This window comes from Leptonotus elevatus, chromosome 3, assembly GCF_054856555.1.
Source record: "Leptonotus elevatus isolate MCC_2025b chromosome 3, RoL_Lele_1.0, whole genome shotgun sequence".
Taxonomy (NCBI): domain Eukaryota; kingdom Metazoa; phylum Chordata; class Actinopteri; order Syngnathiformes; family Syngnathidae; genus Leptonotus; species Leptonotus elevatus.
Genome location: NC_141241.1, coordinates 1,301,870 through 1,316,446, shown reverse-complemented (window position 1 = coordinate 1,316,446; position 14,577 = coordinate 1,301,870). Strand labels below are relative to the sequence as shown.

General features: G+C 42.3%; 1 protein-coding gene across 4 annotated transcripts; it reads left to right on the top strand.

The window, feature by feature from the left end:
• Positions 1-1,362: 1,362 nt before the first annotated feature.
• znf507 (zinc finger protein 507) lies at positions 1,363-13,281 on the top strand. Of its 4 annotated transcripts, none has more exons than XM_086072375.1 (10): positions 1,363-1,481; positions 3,483-4,037; positions 4,467-4,933; positions 5,366-5,722; positions 6,271-6,685; positions 7,239-7,359; positions 7,425-7,533; positions 9,467-9,571; positions 9,654-9,788; positions 10,498-13,281. In XM_086072375.1, exons 2-10 carry the CDS (start codon positions 3,486-3,488, stop codon positions 10,829-10,831), a joined length of 2,595 nt encoding a protein of 864 aa, XP_085928501.1. In that variant the 5' UTR covers positions 1,363-1,481; positions 3,483-3,485; the 3' UTR covers positions 10,832-13,281. The 4 variants fall into 4 exon arrangements, with proteins under 4 accessions (XP_085928501.1, XP_085928499.1, XP_085928498.1 ...); XM_086072373.1 differs by having other exon boundaries at positions 3,483-4,049; positions 5,366-5,713; XM_086072372.1 differs by having other exon boundaries at positions 3,483-4,049; positions 7,428-7,533.
• The last annotated feature ends 1,296 nt before the right edge of the window (positions 13,282-14,577 follow it).

Here is a 14,577-nt window from a genome sequence, read left to right as displayed (position 1 = left end):
AGTCATTTTTTTGTCTACTTTTGTTTTTGCTTCTTTCTTCTTCTTCTTTTTTTTTTTTTAAATCCCAGCTGAAGCCAGCATGTCAGTGTGACCTGCTAGACCTGTTAGGCTGCACTGACATATGACTTTAATACGGCAACAGAAATAAGCTGCTTTCGGCCACCATCTTTTTCTCAGCCTGGGGGCCCCGGCCCTAATGCGCCACGGGAACTTTATGAGCCGTCAGCTGGGATTGGACGCCCAGCGCCCACCGGGGTACGTTGAGGTCGGCGTCTAGATGAGCGACGCTGATGAGCGACTGCTCATAGCCTCCGGCCGGCTGATGGAGATGAAAGACAAACAGAAGGATTTACATCATGTGCCGGACGTCGGGGAGGAAAAACGCGACTAACAGGCTGACTGATTATACAGTATGTGAATGGACCAAGTGGGGGGGTTATGGGAACAAAACAATGGGGGTGGAAGGTGGTTTCCAAATGTCGTCTTGATGACGGTGATCTGTGATAACCCTGGCCAACTTTACATCATTCACAATTGGAGGTCTGCTTGGAGTTCTTACAAACATACTTAATGCACTTCTGCTCGGACTTCACCGTGCCTCTCCTGCGCTGAATTTAAAGGGAATAAGTGGAGCTGCATTCGTTGACCTGCAAACAAGTTGGCTGCATTCACTCCCACAACTGTGCAAACATCCCTTTCCAACTGCGGCCCTCTGCGAAAATAGGACTGTGCATATAATTGCTGTGAAATGAATCACACTAAATGTGTATGTGACAGATAGGTGTTTGGATCATAATATTGGATTCACATATTTATTTGATATGAGTGAATGGACAATTGCTTTTTTTCAGTTAACATGACCAGAATTGCATTGACTCATTTAATTGGATGCACGTATGCTTACAGAATTATGAGTGAATGGACTTAATTGATGTGTGAATGATTGGACAAAGAATTTGTGTTTAAATGAAATCCTAGAAGTGAAGCGTTCAACAGTAGCACAACTTCTGCACTAATTCCAAAACCAATAGCTTCCAATATTACTGGAGTTGCATTCACACAAAATGTTTATTAATTCGATCATAATTTATGTTCACAATTTATGTAGCCAATTATTATTATTATTATTATTATTAATAACAATAATTTATTGATTTTATAGTTATTTATTATTATTATTAACAATAGTGGATACATCATTGCTATAATTAAATACAGTATATTTGCTCCGTTCAATTGCGTTGAAAAGAGACCTTTGTATTTCACAAACTTACTCTAAGACACCACTGCTCGTCCAATCACCAGGCCGCTTTGTAGTCACCTGACGCCAGACTCCAGGTCACGTGACCCAAGCTCCATCCTCGCCATTTTGCAATGTGGGCAACAGAGGCCACTTTTTTCCCCTCTCTTCTTTTCATGACAGGGGAATACAACTAACGTGAGCACTTGCATGTTTGGACAACAACGAGCGCGGCGACTCGGTGAGTAATTTAATTTACAAGTGTGAGTGTAGTAATGTTTTGGTTACACATTAACCGGAGATAAAAAGTCATGCTTTTCCGGCGGGTTTTTACACGCTTGTGTGCTGCGTTAGCCTCCTAGCTAACTGACGCTAGCGTGCCCTAACTTCACATTTCAGCATTGTCGCTTGTTTTGTGGCACTAACACGCCGTCCAGCCACTTAACGCCACCACGGACGTCTCGGCCTTTTGGATTACTCGATGTTTGCGTGTGTTTTAACATGAATTCCACAAATGGAAACGAAGGAGTGACATATTTTTAGATGTGCCCGAACAGGTGCTCACTTGGAGGCTGCCCGGGCCTCGCGTCCACCAAAAGAAAGAAGCCCCGGAATTGAACCTTAAAGCGCTTCCCAACACGCACAACTTTCATATTAGAAATATTAGAATGACCAGTGTGGATTCCACACGCGTGAGTCATACCGCATAGCAGAAGTGTGGTGAAGAAAGAGGAAGGCGATCAGTCGTGAGAAAGTGACGGATTGGGGAAAGATGAAAGGAAGGAGACTTGTGCTCATTTCCCCTTCAAATGGCGACGTCAACAAAAGCACGTGTATGTGACCCACCGCGTCTCCTTATCAAGCTTGTATTCGTTATCACAAACTACCACTCAATAGAGCTGTGGGGGGAAAAAAGGCTTTCCCCAGCCACAGATTTGACATTGACACAATTCACAGCACCAAACCAAAATAGCACAAGTATGAAAATGTAATCATTATTTACTGACTTATAAATGTGCGTATTGCTTGGTTTGAAATCTGGGCCTGTTTTGTTTGTACACAAAGCAATTATGTTATATAACATAAACATGGTATGATGTTCTCTAAATTAAACGTGTTTTTAAAATTTGCCCAAAAACGGAAAACAAGTTTTTAGTCATTATTATTAATATTTTAAGAAGCAGACTAATGACTTTGAAGCTATTATTTGCTCGTATGACACCTCAACTTATAAATCTAGAAGATAATGGCAAAACAATTTATTCACAGATTTTCACCGCATTGCTCAAGTTGGCTCGAGTGGCTTTTGACGTTTGTCATTGACTCCATGAACGGCGTCATCTCTTCTCATGACCACAATTCACATTTTCGACTAACTACAGCAACACATTCTGTTTACACAATACTGATTGAGTGTGAGTTGTGTAAACTTCAACTTCCAACGTGTTGTCATTACTCGCCCTCATAATCAACGTGACAACCCTAAATTGCATGGCTCAGTGGTAGAGTGGTCGTCTCCCAACACAAAGGTTGTGGAATCGATCCTCACCCCTGGTGACCATGTTGAAGTGCCCTTGAGCAAGACACTGAACCCTCGTTTGGTCCCAGTGAGAACCTGGCAGCGACTTGCATGGCGGCAGCCGTCTACTGGTTTGAACAGCTTTGAGCGTGTGGTGTGGAAAGTGCCTTATTATGGAGGGCCAAAACTGGCAAAATTAATAAATGACAAAATAAGTAAATTAATAAAGGTGAAAATAAAAACAAATATAAAAAAACTAATTCAAAAATTAAATGCAAAAAATAAATATAAATGGAAATAAAAACAACAATATATCCCTAAATAAATACATCCTAGTAAAAAAAAAACAAGATTCCGAAAATAAAAATAAATGCAAAAATAAATTTGTAAATAGAATTAAATATCAATCAATAATCAATTTGCAACAGTGGAGCCCAACTCAAGACATGCTGAGGACCGAATAACATTTCGACCTGACAGCGTCTGCAGCATGAAATAATTAAATGTGAGAATTATGTTTTTTATTTCAGTTTTTATTTTTACTTTTATTCATTTATGTATTTATTTAGTAATTTTTCATTTTGGTCCTCCATACTTTATAAGCGCACTCCATTTGCATTTGTAAAAGAAAAAGTTGCCACTTGATATGAAAGAAAATTCATAATGAAATAGTTGCATTTGTGTATACCAGGAAGTGCTAACATTTCACGTGTCTCGTGCCAGGTCATGGAAAACATCAACAGTGTTGCCGTGCTCATCGCTGCCTCTGCCACTTCCCCATCTGCACCTTCGTCCGAGCCCCATGAGCAGCAGCACCTTGCGGACGGCCCTATGTGCACACCAGACACCGACTCTCTCATCCAGGTCATCGAGAAGTTGACTAAAATCGTGGAGAAGCGACCCCAGCGCCGCTGCACCGTGACGGGACACAAACGGGTCCAGCTTAGAGCAGAGGGAGGCTCTCCTTACAAAAAGCTGAGCGTGGAGCGTGTGGACGGCGACCTCAACAATAACAACAACAACAACGGTGGCGAGCTCAAGCGAGCGGTGACGTGCTACCAATGCAGCCTGTGCCCATACCTGTCACCCACGCTGCCGCTGCTCAAGGAGCACCTGAAACAGCACAACGAACACAACCAGGACCTCATCCTCATGTGCTCGGAGTGCTGCTTCAGCTCTCGAGACCAGGCGCAGCTGGAAGAGCACGTCAGGATGCACCTGGACAACAGCGCGGAAGCCAAAGAGGGCCCAGACGGACCCAGGAGTGACGCCGACCAGGTGGGCTCGGAGGTATACCATACGTTTTTGCGTCATGGCAACGCTGACGATTTCATTAGTTGTGGTTGAGGAAACGGGTCACGACCAATCACGGCTCACCTGCTTTCTGCCTTTGGTCATGTGACATTAGCAAATGGAGCCCTGATTGGCCGTGACCTGTTTCCTGAGCACGCCTGATGTCTTCTTCAGCCAACAAACAGCAAGTGTCAAAATGTGTTTTTAAAGGTATTAATTGTACATGAAAAATGACAATATTACATTAATTCTAAAAAAAAAAGTACTATCTCTTCTATTTGCTGAAAGTGGCTACATGAGTCAAGTATCCCTCTAAGTCCCTCTTGTGCAAAATGACCAAATTGGAGTTAGCCCAGTCTCGTTTTTAGTAACTCAATTGTTCCACCACATATTAACGTTCCCCCTGCTTGACAGTGTGAGGGCGACGGCGAGCATCAGCAGCAGCAGAAGAAAAAGAAGTGGTACATTTACGAGGAGTACGGCCTGTACCGCTGCCTGATCTGCAGCTACGTGTGCAGCCAACAGCGTATGCTCAAGACGCACGCCTGGAAGCACGCCGGGCTCCTCGACTGCTCCTACCCCGTTTTCGAAGAAGAGAAGGATGAGGAGGAGGAAGCTACCTCAGTAGTAGCGACGCCCACCAGCCAGGAGGCGGATTCCCAGACCGTTTCCACCGCCTTCCAAATGTGCGCGTCGCTTCCAGACGGCAAATCAAGTCCGCCCCCTGTCGGCAAAGAGGAGCGAGGCGAGTTCGCCATCAGGGATCTGTGCCCCGAGGAACCTGAGATGGAGGTGCACGTCACCACGGAGACGGAGGTGGAGGCGGAGACGCCATCTGTGCCCGACAGCCTGCTGACGTCGGCTCAGAAGATCATCAACAGGTAACACGCCGACCATCATCTCCCTTGGAATTACAGTAAACCACGCATATATGTCAATTTACAATTAGTTCATAATTCATCTGCAGTGTTCCTTCACTATTTCACCTGTTTTGTTGTTGCTTTTTCACAGTGCATTTGTTTACTGTAATACACTTTTCAGCTGTTAGTTGAATGATGAACAGTAACACACAAACACAACGAGCACACTTTTATGTAGCAGCGGCAATCACATTTTTATTGTCTTCAAAGTAGAGATGAGCCAGTATTGATACCAGGTTTTGTATCGGACTGATACCGGCCTCGCGAAGGCTACAGAGTCATTCTTATGATGCCCTCATATGGCTGGAATTTCTGAATTTCAGGAACAACATGGCAGGTGCTAATTGCACATCCTGCCACTGATTCTATTCTTTGGTATCGTGTCGTCAACAGTGACCCCAACAGCTCGGGACACATCAACGTCATCGTGGAGCGCCTGCCCTCCGCCGAGGACGCCGTCATGGCGGCCGCGCCATTGCTGCTCGACCCTGAAGCGGACGCCGGCCAAAGCTTTTTGGACGTCAAAGAGGAGGAGCGCGCACGAGGCGACGACTCCCCTCGAGACGAGAACGTCCCGCCGGCCGGACGCAAGAGGACGCACTCGGAATCGCTTCGTCTTCACTCGCTGGCCGCGGAAGTCCTGGTCGCCATGCCCATGAGGACCCCCGAGCTCAAACCCGAGGCGGCGTTCGTGGCGGAGCGTCACCAAGATGTGGATGAGGGCGCCGGGTTCCTATGCAAGTATGCAAAGTATGGAATTCGATTTTTCGTATTTTAACAAGAGTCAAGTTGCATTGATGAACTCATGCTTTTGCTTTCAGGCTTCATTTGACAAATTTGTTTTGATCGACTTTGGAGAAAATGTGCAATAAATTTGGGCGGCACGGTGAAGTCTCGTACTAAGAATAATTATTTTACTGAGAATTATCAGCTTTGCACAGCTAACAGCCTATGCAGAACAATTGGTCTGAATTTCTGTATTTTTTTTAAAATAATGTCACAAACATTACTGTGGGGCAGTTATTGCAGTTTGTTAAATTTGGATGAAAATTACTTCGAAGTTAGGCACTGCAGCTTTAAAGATCAATAAAATCCCAGTAAATACTCTACTGAAAAGGTAGTAGTCGTCACGCATCTGTATGAATGATCCTAATTTGAGCCAACTTAATACTAAATAACCAACCAACTGAAGAAAATCTGAGAGTTGATGCAAAAATTTTTTGTAGCTTTTACAAGATATAACCCAACATGGAAGCAGAAAAATTAGCCCTTTTTTATTTATTTTTATTTTTATGTAGGAACCCCGAAAGCCCCGCTGCCGCCAACGCCGGCATCAGCTCGTCTCTGCTCACCGTCATCGAACGTCTTCGCGAGCGTTCGGACCAGAACGCCTCAGACGAGGACATCCTCAAGGAGCTGCAGGACAACGTCAACGCCGCCCCGGAGTGCCCGGGGGCGTCTCCCGACGGGGGTCTGGTGGACTACGTGGCCGGCAGCGAGCGGCCGTACCGCTGCCGCTTGTGTCACTACAGCAGCGGCAACAAGGGCTACATCAAGCAGCACCTGCGCGTGCATCGCCAGAGGCAGCCGTACCAGTGTCCCATCTGCGAGCACATCGCCGCCGACAGCAAGGACCTGGAGACGCACATGATCCACCACTGCAAGAAAAGGATGTACCAATGCAAGGCGTGCGCGCACGCTTTCCACTACAAGGTCAGAAACGCTCACGCAAATTCAAAACTCACCTACAAGATGATTATATGAGATTCTATCACACCTTGTGCTGCAAGTGCTGATATTTTATCAGGGCCAGAGCACGGCAAACAAATTACTCTGTTTGAATCTTTAAAAAAAAAAGTTAATTTTTAAAAATATGTCTCTTGTAAAAGTGTGTGTGTACGACGGCATATTAGGGCCATGTATAAATATATTTTTTTAGAGGGTGGGGGCAATATTCAGAGAAAAAAACTTTAAAGAATATATTTTTTTACGTGGCCCTAATACGCTGTCGTGTGTGTGTGTGGGGGGGGGGGGGGGGGTAATCCTTAAAAATATAACTCAATGAAGGACTTTATTCTCATATTTTTACACCTTTTCCCCCTCAAAGATAAACATTTATTTTCATAAGATTGATTATTTTTCACAAAATGATTCATCTTTAAAAATACCACTTATTCTCCCCGGATTATGATTGTGATTAACTTCCTGGTGATGATGTAATTACAACAACGTGTGACGTCTTTCCTGTTTGCATTTGGTGCTTCAGAATCAATTGAGAAGTCACGAGCGTGAGCATCACAGCTTTGTCGACGTGGACGCGTCGGCACTCGCGGACTTGGACGAAACGGCCGCCGCAACGGAGGACTCAGAACGCGACGTGGACGAAGGTGAGAAAGTCGGCTCTGTAGAACTGGCATGGACTTGCGTGTGATGACGGTCTTGTCTTTTCCAGAAGGTGGCCTTCAGAAGACGTTTCAGTGCGACGTCTGCAACTACACGAGTGCCACGTATGTCGGCGTCAGGAACCACAGACGCATTCACAACTCGGACAAACCGTACCGGTGAGGCCAAGGGTTTTACTGCAAAATGTATCTTTTAGAAATGTGTGTATATACAGTATATGTATATTTATGTCAACTGAAGTTGTCAGCTCCAATTAAGTCTCTTTGTTTGATTTCATGATTATAAATTGGTCACTTAATGCAGTGGTGGGCAAACTCGGTCCTTGAGTGATGTTTCCCTTCTCCAACACAGTTGGTATACGATCAGCTCATCAGCAAGCTCTGCATAAGTCAAGTCATCTTTATTGATATAGCGCTTCCAAATAACAATCCTGTTGATTGGAATCAGATCGTGTTGGAAGAGAGAAACTTCCAAAACCTGCAGGACTCTGGCCCTCGAGGACCAAGTTTGCCCACCCCTGACTTAGTGTAATGTCAAAATAGAAGCACGGACTAATGTACATCAGCCTGATTCAACTGTAGGGTCTCAATACTTTTGTTCACATTGTTGAAGGTTAAATATGGCTTATGTACATCATTCTGTGTTTTTATTTTCACATGTGGGAGGCACAAACTGATCAATTCAATATATAAAAGTAAACAATACGGAGTTCGGTTTTGGGACCCCAGTTATTTAAATGCGTGCGATTGAGGATGTCAAATGATCAGTTCACCAATCGCTGCAGAAGCCTGATAACAATCCTGACCATTTGAATCAGGTGTGTTGGAAGAGGGTAAATATTTAAAATATGCAGGACCCGGAGTTTGACATCTGGGACGTACGTGACTGAAGGAAGGATGTTGAGCTTCTTCTCTGAGCACCCATGCAGTTCCACGTCTGTCCACTAAGTAGCAGTAGAGCACTGGAATCTCTTTTCTTTCTGCCTTTGTTGCAGGAAGGTTAAAATGTTGGCACTTGAGTACAAAGAAAGCAGAACCAAGGTTGCATTTTCTTTGGGCTGTTTGTGTCTGTAAAATGTTTGTTTATCCCGCATCAAAGCGTGTGAAAGTGGAATTGGACACGTTAAGAATTTGGAGTGGTACACGAGTAGGAGGAAAAGGTTTTGAGACACACTTTGTGTACTGTGCAGGTGGACTCTGGACCTTCCTTTCAGGGACTTGTGTGCTCTGGGTCATTTGGCAGCAATTTCAAAACGCTGTTTGACTGACTCATAGCAATATTGGAGGAATGGATTAAAAAAATTAATAAATAACAGTTTAGCACAAGTAAAAAGGTGGAATACTGAATAGGGAACAAATACACCCCCAGAAATGTTTGGGGTGACAAAATACTTTGTTCTTTGAATTTTATGTTTAAAAAAAGTCAATTTGTTTTTGCAGCAAAGTTTTCTCACAAAATATAGAACGGTTCTTAAAAGTGCAACTTCTGACAAAAAAATACTTTCTTCTCATTCATTGAGAGACCTTGTTTAATTCAAAATGGTCAAAATCCAAAATTTCAGCTTCTTAATAAATGTTCTCACATTTCATGAAAACAGACTGGGAAAAAAACATTAGTGAGCATCTGCGTTAACTTTGAAATGCAATCAACAGTTTTGACATCTTACAAACTAAACCAGGAACTGAATCGTTTCGTGCATTTTCTGCACTGTCAACGTCCCATTTTTGAATAAAAGGGTGGAAGTTCAAACATTATCTGACTAATCGACAAAATATTTGACAGATGAATCATGATGAAAAGTAAATTGTTGGTTGCAGCTTGAAAATACATAAGCATGTGCTCATTATCGCTGCTGTTCTTGCTGTGTTGCTGCCAACAGTACTTTGAAAAAAAGCACATAAATGTAAAGCGGTGCTTTGAATAACATCAGTTTCTGTCAAAAGTACGACAGCACATTTTAAGCTGTACTTTTAATAGTCATTGTACGTTTAAAGTGCCACGCTCTGACGTGGATGTCAAGTGGTGAGTTCAAAGACGTGTATGAAGTCAGCATGTGTAACGTGGTATTTGACTCGGTTGTGGCGTGTGCAGGTGCTGCAACTGTGACTTTGCCACCACCAACATGAACAGCTTGAAGAGTCACATGAGGAAGCACCCTCAGGAGCACCAGGCTGTGCAGCTCCTCGAGCAGTACAGGTGAGTGGCAAGACCTGCAACCAAACTCTTGGGAATCTCAAGACGAGCGAGCAAATCAACAACAACTTTTGCCGGTGGTCAGGTGCTCGCTTTGCGGCTACGTGTGCAGCCACCCGCCCTCCCTCAAGTCGCACATGTGGAAGCACGCCGGAGACCAGAACTACAACTACGAGCAGGTCAACAAGGCCATCAACGAGGCCATCTCGCAGAGCAGCCGGTAAGTGAGTGCCCCAGAATGAAAAATGTCATGGCACTAGAGCTATTAATTCATTTGCTCCCAAAAACTTATAAATACGCTCTATTTTAAATATTACCATGGTCCCAAAAACATATTTATTTGTTTTTTTTTTATGCTAGAGCTTTGATGCAGCCTCTGAACTAAAGAGAACATTTGAAGCAATGGTAGTTATTACAAAAAACGGCCTGCAGGTGGCAGCAGAGTATAAGAGATCAACCAGGGCCATGTTGCAAAAAGCTATTTTTGCCAGTGTTTTCAACAGAATGTGAATATTAAAATGATGAAATTTAGCTATATTCTAATGCTAATTGCTGCAAAACAGAAATGGATCGAAAGAAGAGACTCTAATCTTTCTTTTGGTAGGTTCCATGTTTTTAAAGCAATAGAACACAATATTTCGTGGGCCTTGCAAAATCTGTCAAAATCCACTAAAATAGCCGGGAGCGAAGGGGGTTGCTTCAGTGAAAATGACTGGGAGTGAATAAGTTAATAAACAGTAGTCAGGGGGGGGGGGATGTTTTTGTAATACACTTTAATGCAACATTAAAATGAATCAGATTAGTATATTAATCGATTGAATAATCAGATTAATCTATTCTAAAAATACTCGATAGTGACAGCACTCGGCACCTCTCTCAGTGATAATAGCCAACTTAGAAATTCGTAGAAAATGGCCAATTTTTTTCAGAGCTCCTGCGACGGCGACCACAGGACCGGAGACTCTGACGGCGTCCTCGCAGGACATCCCTAAGTTCCTGGCAGAACCACCTCTGGAACCTCCCACTGCGCTCCCCAAATCCAGCCCGGACCCCTCGCCCCCGACCCCACAACGGAGCTCACCGGCGCAGCCGCGCGGCGGCAGCGTGGAGTACTGCGTGCTGCTCTTCTGCTGCTGCATCTGCGGCCTGGAGTCAACCAGTAAGGAACGACTGATGGAGCACATGAAGGAGCACGAGGGTGACCTCATCAGCATCATACTCAACAATAAGGACGCGCACGCACACACGCAGGCAGCGCAGTGAAGCCCAAATGAGGAACGACTCGAATATTTCACATGCTGGTTTACCTCAATGGTCGCTCGCGCTTATCCTGTCCAGCGTCTGTCAACCAGCTCCACAGTCCTGTCGACGACAAAAAGGTTCCGTTTTACAGCAATAGTACGCAGTAGACTGTCAACCACCGCCAAGGCCAGCCAAGCACAATTCGGATTACGTTCATTTTTCTTTTTTTAGCTGCACAAATGTATGTTCTGATTTAAATGTAATTTAATCTAAGATTATTATAGGAAGCGCTACAGAGTAATCTAAGGATAGAAAAGTTGCTAAACAAGGCAAATTCTTGAAAATGGCGTCCAGTAGTTGACGTTGTCGCTCATTCTCCTCTTTTGCTCCATAAAAGTTCAGCAGGTTTAGCACCGTGTTGACAAACGCGTCTCTGTTAGCGGCTCGCGAGCTAAGCTAGCTGGACAAGCTTCAACGAGACGATCTCATCCGGAAATTCTATACTGATATTTTGTGTTCCTTCAAAATTGAGTGGCTTAACTTTTCATACTACAAATATGTCTGAATTTGGGATGGGCAGTAGATTCAAGTCAAGTCAATGAAAGTAAGATGTGAACAACAAGCTTGAAGATTTCTGACCATAACGTCCAGTAGTTCTAATAAGTTCCTCCTCGTATTCTTTGCACAAAATAATCAAACGGTTTATACTCGCAGATCTCTGCTTGGCATTGGGCTGAAAACAAATGTCTCTCTTTGTTAGCGGCTAGTGAGCTAAACTAGCTGCAGAAGCTTCAACGTGCAGCAAAACAAGTTTATTTGGATACAAAGATTAAACCACATTTTTTTCTTTTGAGTTACGAAACAACTAACTTTTTTTGTAGCACGTCATGCTAAAAATAGTTGAGTAAACGAGGGATGGGCGGAACAATCCATGCTATGTGTTGCTAACATACCATGTTGCTAGCAACATGTGTTGCTAACAAACCATGTTGCTAGCAAGCTAAGCTAGGTCAAAGTTTCGACGTGCACCGAGACGAGTTTATCCGGCCGGCCACGAAGACTTAATGATGTTTTATCTGTAGGTTAGTGATGGATGTACAATAGAGACAAAAATTGGTATTTGGCGGGAATGGATTTATGTAATCTCGATAACAATTTGCAAAAATATAAATATATTCTCATAATCTAAATTTTTTGGGGGGCTGTCAAAAAGCATATTCTAAAAGCAAACTGCGGACATAAACTATTAAGAGTACAACTTTTTATAGAAAAGGAAAACTTTTTAAACATTTTTATTAACTGATCTTGAACAATTCATGCTACGAGTAGAATACAGTCGACGACAAAGTTCAACTTCTCAAATGCCCTTAACAAACTTTTTATTAGTAGCCAACAAGCTAAGCTAGGTCGAAAAGCTTCAATGTGCACAGAGCCGGGTTTTTTTCAATCTGAATAGAGGACAGTAAACTAAAGCTGGGAGGAATAAGCCATTAACTTTTGATGAATTATTTAAGCATTTTTACATCTTCAAAACTGCATGGGGGAAAAAAAAAACAAGCATTTGGCTAACTCATACGGTTTGAGTGACATTGTTCATACTTGTACCAACACGCTTTACACACGATAAGCAACACTTTGCATTCACACTTAATCTCTGGTGAGCGATGTGCTGCTAACAAATGCGGCCCCAGTAGCTAGCAAGCTAAACTAGCTCAAGAAGCTTCAACATGCACATTTTAGTCTGTAAATTAGTCATGGTCGTGCCGTACTCATTGCGGAATTATATTGTCAAGCGATATTTGCATTCTGATCAATGTAGTCAAGACTTTGATTTGTGGAAAAAAAATAGAATTCAATTGTAACTTCCTTGGCGGAGGTAACCATAAGGACGCAAAATCTGTTTCCAACGGTGTCGTGATGGAGCGCTGGTCCAAGTTGATACCTCGTTTAAAAACATGCTGGTGCAAGGCAGCACGTTTTTTTTAATAGTTTTTTTAAATAGTTTTTTTTCAATAGCTACTGTCATATTTAATTTTTATTTAATAAAATAAAATATTGTTGAAACTCGATCACAGCTTGAGTTCAGACGTATTTATCCGTTTGTTTGTAAGCACGTTTGTTTCACGACACTTTGAAAAGAAAAAGTGGATTATTTTATTGAGTGCATTTGTTCCCTGTATAAGTTAAAAAAAAAAAAAGAGTTTTTTTGAGGAAAAAGGGATTTTAACAGTCTGATTTTTAGTTTTCCTGAAATGGTGCCTAAAAGCAGGAACATGTACAGTGTCAACTTCATTTTTTTTTTTTTATATGTATGCATATATATTGCCCCAACATGTATGTAACTTCTATTTTTATATATAAACTTTTTGTTCACTCTTTTAAAAAGATTTTCTAGCTTAAAAAAAAAAAAAAAAAGACTGCTGTGCCCGCTAACACGAACACAGGTGACAATAAAATGTGTCAAGTCGCAACATCATTGTGTGAATATTTGATTTTAACAATGCATACATTAACATTATTTCTCATGTTTTATGTTGGAAGTATTTGTCTTGCAATTATGTGAATACTGACTTCAAAGTGACAATATGAAGCCTGTTTTCAGGGGTGCCGCCATCTTGGTATTGGGAGTTTGTGTTGCATTAATGCTGCGGTCAGCAACCTGCGACTTTCACAGCCACATTTGCTGTGCGTTTTTAAAGAGTTTAAAATGTTTTTGTTTCAAGCAGAAATAGAGGTTTGTGTTCCTTGTAGCAGTTCATTATCAATCAACCAATCAAATCTTTATTTCTAGAGCACCTTTTCATACTTAAAAAGCAACACAAGGTGCTTCACAAAAAAAACGACGCATGGCTGCAGAGGCAATCGTTATATCTTTAATCACTCATGCATGTGACTTATTGACCAAAATGGAGTTTGCCCACTCTTGTTGTCAGCGGCTTAATTGATCAATATTTTGAGATATTAAAAGAAAAATGACTTTTAATAGTAAGGTAGAAATTGGCCTATTTTCCTGTTTTTAATTAACTAATGCATATATGATCTATGGTTTGTTTCAGTTTTTAATCAAACTACCAATATAAATGGACATTCCCACCGTATTCAAATTTACTGAGATGTACCTGATTAAAAACGAAATGTCTCTTACGTTAAAGCCCAAAATTGTTGTGCTTTTAAAAAAAAAGGTCAATGTAATCCCATTACCCAAACATGACGTCTGTACAAGGGAATATGCTTTTCATGTCTTTACAGGATCACATTTTTCCACATAAACCTCTTAAAAGAATGTCAACGTGGAGATGACACGAAGGAAATAACTGAAATGAGGCCCGAGTATTGACTGCTAAGCTTTCTTAAGGCAGCTTTTCTACTCTTTTGCTTAATCCGCTCGTTACGCGGCTATGTGGATGCTAATTTGTCTGCGAGGAAGGAGACCAATTGAAGCTAAAATGTCCCCCGTAAAAATGAATGCAATGTTAAGTGTTTTCTCCTAAAATAATGATCTGCTTTTGTGATGTCCCTTCCATATCCCAATGGCTTATTTGTTTGATTATTACCTGAGTGTGTCATTTGTTGCTGGGCAGAATTTGTATGGCAGTGAAGAGTAGAGGATGGACAAACAGATTGACAGCAAAAAAGAGAAAATTAAACTCTAAGGACGTTTTAGGCACACGGGGATGCATTCATATTCTAATGACAGGGTGCACTGACATGTTTTTATTGTCATTTGTTGCAAAACAGAATTTGTGGGGCACCACCCTTTGTGCCCC